The sequence below is a fragment of the Aegilops tauschii genome, chromosome 2 (assembly GCF_002575655.3).
Source record: "Aegilops tauschii subsp. strangulata cultivar AL8/78 chromosome 2, Aet v6.0, whole genome shotgun sequence".
NCBI lineage: Eukaryota > Viridiplantae > Streptophyta > Magnoliopsida > Poales > Poaceae > Aegilops > Aegilops tauschii.
In genome coordinates this window covers 410,426,542-410,436,969 of record NC_053036.3, presented here as the reverse complement: position 1 = coordinate 410,436,969, position 10,428 = coordinate 410,426,542, and the positions used below count along the sequence as shown (strand labels likewise).

The window sequence follows — 10,428 nt, the reverse complement described above, 5'->3', positions numbered from 1 at the left end:
TCTATTTATGGGCCTAGCCCAATAACAATTTCAGAAATTCCTAATAAATCCTAGAGGCCCACTTAGCCCATTCGTGCAAGGCAAGGGACACTACTAAAGTTTAGTCCCACATTGCTAGTTTAGAGGGAGTTGTACCTCTTTATAAGGGAGGTTTCTTTCCCCATATGTATGAGCATGAGAACAAGGGGGACATCCACGCGCGCTCCTCCTCCACCGCCCGCCTCGCCACGCCTCGCCTCGTCACGACGCGCCGCGGGTTGCGGGTTGCGGGAATGAGCCGAGCCGATGTCTAAATTTTTGCCACGCACGATGGGTATACGAAAGGTCACGCGGGAGCTGAAACGTTTTCTGTAGTGGACACTGAATTCGAACGGCGCGTCTCTTCGGCCGCTGCTTGTTCGTTTCGTCTCCCTCCGTTGCTTCACGTCCCGCCGCAGCCTGTTCGCGTTCTTCTCCTATGCCTATATAAGAGAGGTCGCTACTCTCCAGAGAGACACACCAGAAGCTCCTCTTCCTCTCGCCACAAAGTTTCGAGCACTGCGCTGCTGCTACATTCTTCCCCATCCCGGCTTGCGGCGTGCACCGCAGGTCGGGACAGTAGGCCTCCAGAACCGCACCTTTTGAGTCCTGTACGGGAGAAGGGTGATAAGGTTTTTGGGGAGCGCTCTGCGCGACTACTGGCTTCTTCATCACGGACTCCGACGACTACTTCCCCGACGACGACTTCTTCCCCGACGTCGACTACCTCAGCAACGACATGGCTGGAGAGGATGTCGACCCCAAGTCCAGTGCTTCTGCTGCTGCTGTCCCATACGTGTTCTTGCTCCTTCTGTTAGATGTCATGACATAGTTCTTTGCTCTAGTTTCTTCCCTACATATGATAGGTTCTACTTCATATATGCAACTTCATCTAGTGTCTGTTCTAGATGTGTTTAGTTCAAGTTCATATATGCTGATGCTATTTAGTTTCTTTCCGTCATATTGCATGACTTGCTTTATCGCGGCTATATTAGTCATGCTCTATCTAGTATTTCTGTTAATAAAATCATTTGGTAAATTGCTCATATTTCCAACAACGAGGGCGGCCGATCCATGTGTCAAACAACCCCTGAGTATTATCAGCTTCGTGCCATGCAGGGCTAGCAGTTGGAGATGTTTTCACTTTTTTTACAACTTTTTTCCATCTAAAAACAAAATAGATTAAAAAATATATCAAATACAATATAAACGCGCACACAAACACACACTCGCATAGAGCCTACAGAAGAAGACTGGAATGACAAAGCCTTAAGCTTGACAAAGTCACCACATGCATCACACTATTGATAGAGACGTCGACATCCATTAAAATAATATTCCATCTTGTAAAACACACATGATGCCAAACCATCCCCGGAAATACAACCATCCTCCTCTATTCCACTACATAGTCAGGATAGATTGATGTTATATCCTCATTCATTGGAGCTGATATGGCTATATATTTCTCGCATCACTTGACTAGCTTGCCAGTAATTGTTTCCACAACCTAGTCTGTTGTTTTCATGTTGGCCCGCCTACCATGGTTTAAGGTGTGTATAGATATCCTTATTCATATATCTTCCAAACCCCTATTATAGACATAATAAACATATATACCTTATTTTCACCCTTCTCATATTGTCTCTTCTGCTGCCACATACTTTGATCTCAAACCTCTCACTCCGTAGTTTTTTCTGCAAGTAACATGCACGATTCAAACAAGCTTAATTTGTTTTCATCAAGTTTGGATTGCTTATCACGAGTGTCACGTGGTACCTCTCACTCCGTAGTTGCATTCTAAATCATAATCATCCTGTCAAAATAACACTCCTATCTTCCTGGATCCTAGTGTTTCTGACGTTGCAAAACTAGGCATTCTTGCAGCACATGGCACCCCATTTAGGCCCCTCACGGCTAGTATCATGTCCTTAGCGCATGTCCTTGCATCACGTAGAACACATCAACACCTTAAAGCAACATACACATGATTAGAATTGTTAAATTTTTACAAAGACCTCGGGCCTATCTCTTGCCCGACTATACATTCTAGGTAATTCTTTTCTTGAGTCATATTCCACATATAATAACGTATATAAGGTTGGGTTGCAACTTTATCATCACCACCTTCCACCCTTTGCATAGTCCATGGATCTTACTCATCGAGGGGAAGAACTGTCTCAAAACTATACAAATATTCAACAATCAAGAGCTTTCTCCTGTCTGTTGTGAGGCCTTAATCAAATAGAGCGAATTCTAAAGAACAACAAATGATTAATTGTAGCAGGGCAAATGGTAAAGTTCCTCTGTAGGTCGAGCTACATGGAACCTATTATCTTCAGCCCTTCAACATTGCTTTGAGATCCGTACTCTCCAACTAACTTGTAACAAGAAGATTTTTCTTTTTTGTTCTCTCAAATGAAAGAACGTATGGACTTCAAACTTTGCAGATCAAACAAACTTTTCAACTTCAATGTGTGAAAAAACTTCCAGATTTTTTGGACCAACATAAATATACAAATGAGGATTTTTTTATTAAAAAATAGTTTTTAGCATTTTAAATGCATGAAAAAATCCGAATTTTTTCCCACATAGTAATTAGAATGTTTTGTTGTCATGCAAAGTTTGAAGTTTATACGTTATTTCGTTTGAGAGAAACAAAAATGACAAATGTGCCTGCACGAATCGCGATGCAAAAATGGATGGTTAAGATAAGAAGTACTATGTAGATCAAACTACACAAAACCACACTCGCGAATACATTCATGGCAAGCCTTCATAAAACAAAAATACTTGGAACTATTAGGTCGGGTAAATATTTGCTTCCATTGTGTTTCTAGTATTTATTGCCTGTCACGACTGGCAGTCTGGCACAACTATCAGTATTGCAGACACTCTGCATCTATGTACTTTCTATAAGACCAATGGAAGCGTAGTCGAAGCCTCTCACGACAACCTCCTTCTACACCACACAGTAAACACAAACAATTAACGAAATGATGAGAACGTTTGGATATACACCAACTCTCTTCCATCCTGTCCATAATATGTAAAGGGAGTACATGCTGAACGGCCGATCGAAGGAGCAAAAGAAAAAAAATTGAGGAAACAGCTGAACAACCGATCGATGGATCGAGATAAAGAAGCACCCATAAGGAGCAAAAAAATGGAGTAAACGCATTCACCAATTACTTATCCACCACGTATACACTGCAGTGCTATACACCCAGGGGCGGAGCTATAGGGTGGACAGGGTGGGCCGCGGCCCACCCTGGGATTTTGGTCTGCACTATATGCTATGGGCCAGAGAGAAAAAGAAAAGCTCAGTAAGTTAGGGCTGGAAAAAAAGCTCGAAGCTCGCGAGTTAAACGAGTAGCTCGTGACTCGGCTCGAATCGACTCGAACTCGAAGAATAACGAGTCGAGCCGAGCTTTAGTTTAAGATCGTTTATAAACCAAATTAAACGAGCCGATCGTGTAACTTGTTAGGATCGGTACAAGAGATCAGCCAAGCACCCTGCATCCCAGACGCACAACACAAGGCCCAGCCGCCCAAGCCACCTTACGAATATGATAAAAATGATTAGTTGCGAATGTAAAATGTGCATATTAAACATGTACAATGTTCACAAACAAAGTTCGATTTTAATCATATTCGTAAGGTTTTATGTTCATATCCTTAACGAGCTTAACAAGCTAAACAAGCCAGCTCGCGAGTTATACGAGTCGAGCCAATCTTGAATTTAAGCTTGTTATAGTAATGAATCGAGTCCAGCTAGCTCGTTAACGAAACGAGCTGGCTCGACTCGGCTCGAATTCCAGCAGCAAGACTGAGCCCAACAAACAACAACGCACGCAGCCACCACAATGCTTGTCGTCCATGACCCGGAGCCACCTCCGTCCCCGTCCACCTCGCCGCTCCCCGCGATCCCGCTCGCCTCGCCAGTCGCCACTCTCCCAAACGCAGGGAGCCTAGGAGCTTCCTCCTCTCTCCCGCATCTCCGTCCAGCCCGCACCGCAGTCGGAGCCAGCCGCACCCATCGCATCTGCGCCCCCTGCAGGCTGCGGCCCAGCCCCCGGCGCTCCGAACAACCCAGCACAGGCCGACCAAACAGCGCTCCAGGTCTTAAGTACTCCCTGTTGTTGCCTGATTGGAGGTACCAGCTCGAAACTCGCCCACTGCCCAATCCCCAATTAAGATTTGGGGTTTGTTCTTTGTTGTGCTACTGCTATCTACTGTCTAGTACAGTAACCGACGAACACATACAAATAATTCTGCACATCACTCATTCTCATTGCTTCTCTTTTCATACACACGCTATGAAGATAGTGAAGAAGCCTATGCCGGATGTTGCCGATGTGCAAACCGCAGAACTTGTGTATGCCGGTAGGCTTGTTTTATGCAAAACTGAGAGTTAATTGACAATTTCAGCATGTTTGTAAGACCATATTGATCTATTTCCTATGTGTTATTGGTAATTAGTTAGCACATTGCTTCTCTTTTTCACAGACATGCTATGTAGGCTTCTTTTACAGAAACTGGGACTTAATTGATAATTTTAGTATGTTTGTAAGACCATATTGATTTATTTCTACGTGGTATTGGTAATTAGTTGAAACATTCACATGTTGTATGCTGGGGGAGGACTACCCTGTCTTCAAATCCTAGATCCGCCACTGTATACACCTGACGCTACGACCTCAGCATTGCAGTGATATGCCCTGATGGCCATGGATGCCACGGCCTTTGCCCAGGCGACCAGCTCCTGCTTCATCCTCCTCTCATCGTCTAGCGGCAAATCTATAGGGACGACACCCTCAAAATCCCCTGATCTCACATTAGACGACGCGCTGCCGTTACATGCAGGCCACGCCCTGGTCGCACCGAAGTTGACATCGACGATGAGCTCGCAGGCCGTCGCCACGGCTCGTGGAGCTCTGGCATCCAAAGCCATGACAAATTGACGACTGAAAAACTCACACAAAACTGATGCCTAGCTGGCACGGGTGGCTTTGCGGCTCGAGGGATGCAACTAGGAGTTGGGGAGGCACGCTCTATATATCGGCGAGTGGCAAGAGAGCGAGCATGTGAAGCACGAGTAGCATGACTAATTTTATATGCATGCTACGTGTGATTAGATTCATAGAGTGTGATGAGTCATGAGTGTGAAATGGTGCAATGTTGACGTTACCTAGGTGTAGCACTCCCTCGGCATCTTCCCTAAGATTGCCGGTTTACACGCTAGAGTTTTAACTATAATATAATGGCTGGTTGGAAACTTGGAGGACGAAGGCATGTAGCAGCAGCACGTCGACGGATCCAACGATTTGGATGGGTTTAATTCTCAACTGATGAATGCCACGTTCAGACCATGGGAAGAAAAAAGAATTATAAGAACGAGAGAAATATATACTACGATTGTCAAAGGGATGAGGACAACAAACTTTGTACTGGAGAAGTGAAGGAAAACGTTTTAGGACTAGAAAAAACCTTATAATTAAAAAAAATTCTGTTACGAACTTAAAATGAAATGCAGTTTCGTAATTGATATAATAAAATCAATAACAAATTATGTTATTATGTCTCTTTTACCAATGTTTAGTCGACTTTTTTGGTGGTTGGATCTTTCCCCCTGTAGTTGTGCATGTGACAACGTACTAATTCTGCAATTATGTGACACTACTTCAGTTTCACTAGAAATCAAAATGGAATTCATTTTTTGTGTGTTGACCTATTTTGAGTCATGATTTATTAAATTTACACTATTACATTTGTTCTTCCACACTACCGAATTGTGCAAGTTTTGCATATTTTGTATGTAAGCTTTTAATACATTTTTTGCGGGGAAATACATTTTGATACCTCCCTATAAGAAAAAAGTTGACACAAGTCTTTATGATTGTTCATGTTAGGCATATTTACATAACACTCCTCATGTTCCTTTTTACTACACATATTAGTTTTATCATCATAATTCAAACTTTATGAAGTTTGACCAAGCTTATAGAAAAGAATATGGACATTGACAATATGAAATTTTCCTTTTCATTTTCTTTCTTCTTTAGGGTAATACCAATGCCCTTAATTCATTTCTTCTTAGAAAAAAAAAATTCTATTTTCTATTTCTATTATTGTATTACTGTATCTTTTTTGAAGGGGTATTTTTGAATTAGTTTTAGTGCTTTACTGCAACAGTTTTTGTGTAACAAGGTCATTGTGCTGATCTTAATTCCACACCTTGTAATCCATAGTAATTGTAGAAATCTGATATGGTCAAAGTAATTTACCATGTGATTAAAATTAAAACAATTAGCATAATGGTTGCTAAAAATAAAAGACTAGAATCCATGTTTAATTCCCTATTTTCTCCTTCCATTAGTCTGTATAATTACAACATACGTGTGTGCAAGTAAATATACGTGTCAATATATACATTATGAGACCCCTAAAAAAAATACATTGTGATGATTATACAAAGATTGACATAGTGTGTGCGCATGCATGAAGGACAAAGTTCTAGCTAGTGGATTGGGTAATACTCCGTACCAGTGCCAAGTAGTATGTCCAGAGGACACATGATGGATGGCTTCTGCACATACTTACCGATCTGCCTGGAAGGACGCGCGACATGCTCCTGCCGCTCCAATGGCGAATTTGGCATCTTCGGAACGAGATTTCTCATGGCAAACCGATCCTTCCAACAGAAGTTTCCTGGTTGTTCTCGGGTGGCTATCTCAAATCGTTACTCCAAGTCCAGCATCTCTCTATTGAGGAGACAATTAAGGGGAAGTCACCTATGTTTGTGGAGCAGCAACCACCTGTGCCTGGAAGTGGATCCTCTGACTCACTAAGAGAAGCCAGGGAAGCTACAGGAATCTGACTTTCTTTCACAAGAGTTTCATGAACAGTGCTCTAATACAACGATTTCACAACAGTAATTGATGTACAATAATCGACTGTCAATAGTAGTTTGTTCTTCGTGCTAGTTCTCTGACTTGCCTTCTCTGTTTTACTAAAGGAGGATATTGTAGCACCCTGACTTCCCTCCTGCAAGCAGTGACGAATCTAGCAGGACATTGGAGGGTAGGCTTAACACACAAATTTCCTAAGTCTAATTAGCAAATGCATTGCAATTGTTGCATGTAAACCACCAGAATATACTTGTCAAGTGGTATGTTTAGTAGGCAGCAGCAGACCATTATTCGCAAGCTTTGTCTCGCTCACGAGGGGGAGACCATTGGGGATGCGGCGCTTCAAGCTTACGTGGACCTTTTCTCCAACCCGCTCTCGGACATGCATATTGCGGCCATTCTTGCTCTCTTCGGGTGGGAGCCTTCGGTGGTTCCTATGCAGGAGTTGCCAGCGGTTGTGGCGGCGGCCACATAGGCATCCTTGTGGTGCAGCGGATGTGTGTGGGCTGTTCTTATGGCTGCACAACCTCTGAAAGTTCTAGTGTGGAATGTGCGCAGCCTCAACTCTCCGGCATGGCGCAATGCTATTCATCAAGTAGTTGTAGACGCGAACCCTACTATCGTGTGCTTCCAGGAAACGAAATTGAAACTTGTAACAGCGGAGATCATTCGGCATTGCCTTGGGAATAGATTTGAGAATTTCTACTACTTACCGGCCAATGGCACATGTGGAGGCATTTTGATCGCATGGGATGCACTCATGGTCTCACTCTTCAATCCGCACACCACACAGAATACCCTGACGGCTCTGTTCAAGCCTGAGGGGGCACCGGAGTGGTGGCTGACGTGCGTTTACGCCCCCCAGCTCGATCATGAGAAGGTGGAATTCCTCGAGGAGCTGGTGGAAATTCGGGATCTTCATGTTGGCCCCTGGGCTGTGGTGGGAGATTTCAACCTTTTGGCTGCTGCAAGTGAAAAGAGTAATGATGCGGTCAATAGGCGAATGATAGCCCGTTTTCGGTCCTCATTGAACAGGTTGGAGCTCAAGGAACTCTATCTAAGTGGGAGGAGATTTACATGGTCGAACGAGCGCGAGAATGCCACCAAAGAAAAGATCGACCACGTGTTCAACACCAATGCATGGGAGGACCTCCATCCGTCTGCTTCCTAAAAGCATTGGGTACCTCGGTTTCGGACCACTGTCCAATGCTTATTGATCTCCATGCCGACATATATGTGGGACACAGGTTCCGGTTCGAGGCCTTTTGGCCACGTGCGGAGGGGTTCATGGACACGGTTTCTATGGCTTGGAACTCGGTGCCATCGGTGGGCAATCCTTTCGTCGTCCTGGACAATAAGCTTAGGGCCACGGCCAAGAAGTTGCAAGGATGGAGCGACCGGTGGATAGGAAATGTCAAGCTACAGATTGCTATGGCAATGGAGCTCATATATAGGCTGGACAGCGCCTCGGATCACAGACTCCTTACGGTGGCAGCATTTCTCCTTAGGAAAACCCTCAAGAGGAAACTTCTAGGTCTTTGCTCGCTCGAGAGGGGCATTGCTAGACAGAGGTCTCGTATTCTGCACTTGAGAGAAGGGGACGCCAGCACTGAATTCTTCTACCGACATGTCAGGCAAAGACAAAGGAAGAACATGATCACTTCCCTTAAGAAGGACGAGCAGTTAATCACTGGGCACGATCAGATTGCGGAGGAAGTGGACGATTACTACGGCCAGCTGCTCGGCACAACCAAGGAGAGGGGTGCCGCCTTGCGGCTTGAGGACCTGGGCCTCCCAAGACATGATCTATCACACCTAGAGCTGCCTTTCACCGAGGAGGAGCTTGAGAAAGTGGTCAAATTGCTGCCACCGGACAAGGCGCCGGGCCCGGATGGGTTCACCAACAGGTTATATGCTTGCTGCTGGAGCATCATCAAGCTAGACTTGCTCAGAGCGCTGGACGCGTTCTACCGTGGAGACACACGCGGGGCATGCCGGCAATAAACAAGGCGTTGGTGTCCTTGTTGCCGAAGATGGATGGGGCGGAGGAGCTTCGTGACTTTAGACCCGTGAGCATGGCGCACAGCGCCATCAAGATCTTTGACAAGGTACTCGCTTCTAGGCTCGTGGATGATCTACCTCGCTTGGTGGGCAAGCACCAGAGCGCATTCGTGAAGGGCAGATATCTGCATGATAATTTCATGCTCGTGCAAGGAACGGCTAGGCGGCTACATGCCTTGAGGGATCCCACCGTGCTCTTAAAGCTTGACATATCGAAAGCTTTTGATTCCGTCCAGTGGCCATTCTTATTGGAGGTTTTGCATGCTATGGGTTTTGGACGACGGTGGATTGGGTGGATCTGTGGGCTCCTTGCCACATCCTCCACGAGAGTTATGGTCAATGGAGTGCCAGGAAAGCCAATATACAACAAATGTGGACTGAGACAGGGGAACCCAATGTCGCCAATGCTCTTTCTTCTAGTCATGGAGCCACTTCAGCGGCTCTTCTATCGGGCGGCTTAGCTTGGCCTCCTTGCCCCCCTAGCACCATCCGGACTACGACACAGGATGTCAATCTTTGCGGACGACGTCATGGTATTTCTTAAACCACATATGATGGACTTACGAGCATGCTCACTCATTCTGGTTATTTTTGCTGCTGCCTCGGGCCTTAAAGCCAACTTGCGCAAGAGTGCTGCGTTACCGATCAGGTGCACGCAAGACCAAATGGAGGTGGTTGTTGATACCCTTGGCTGCTCACTTGGGAGATTTCTGATAAGATATCTTGGGCTCCCATTGACCATACGTCGGCAATCGGCAGCCCAGTTTCAGGGGTTGGTGGACCTCATTGCGGCATGCCTACCCACATGGAGAGCTTCATCACTGCCGAAGAGTGGAGGGCTACTCCTTGTCAAGTCGGTGCTATCGTCAATGCCAATACATGCGATGCTAGCGGTGGAGCTCCCATCCAAGATAATCAAGGCCATCAACAAAATTTTGCGAGGGTTTCTATGGTGTGGGAAAGCGGAGGCGAACGGAGGAAACTGTTCCGTTGCATGGCCGGCTGTTTGCGCCCCCAAGTGGGTGTTGGAAATATGCCCTAGAGGCAATAATAAATGGTTATTATTATATTTCTTTATTCATGATAATTGTCTATTGTTCATGCTATAATTGTATTGTCCGGAAATCGTAATACCTGTGTGAATACATAGACCACAACGTGTCCCTAGTAAGCCTCTAGTTGACTAGCTCGTTGATCAACAGATAGTCATGGTTTCCTGACTATGGACATTGGATGTCATTGATAACGGGATCACATCATTAGGAGAATGATGTGATGGACAAGACCCAATCCTAAGCATAGCATAAAAGATCGTGTAGTTTCGTTTGCTAGAGCTTTTCCAATGTCAAGTATCTTTTCCTTAGACCATGAGATCGTGCAACTCCCGGATACCGTAGGAGTGCTTTGGGTGTGCCAAACGTCACAACGTAACTGGGTG

At 45.2% G+C, this 10,428-nt stretch overlaps 2 protein-coding genes across 2 annotated transcripts; both read left to right on the top strand.

Moving 5' to 3' along the window:
• Nucleotides 1-7,689: 7,689 nt before the first annotated feature.
• On the top strand, nucleotides 7,690-8,933 carry LOC141041073 (uncharacterized). Its single transcript, XM_073507186.1, has 2 exons — nucleotides 7,690-8,087; nucleotides 8,177-8,933. Exons 1-2 carry the CDS (start codon nucleotides 7,690-7,692, stop codon nucleotides 8,931-8,933), a joined length of 1,155 nt encoding a protein of 384 aa, XP_073363287.1.
• Nucleotides 8,934-9,004: 71 nt separating this feature from the next.
• LOC141041072 (secreted RxLR effector protein 78-like) lies at nucleotides 9,005-9,451 on the top strand. Its single transcript, XM_073507185.1, has one exon. The coding sequence runs from the start codon at nucleotides 9,005-9,007 to the stop codon at nucleotides 9,449-9,451; it is 447 nt and encodes a 148-aa protein (XP_073363286.1).
• The last annotated feature ends 977 nt before the right edge of the window (nucleotides 9,452-10,428 follow it).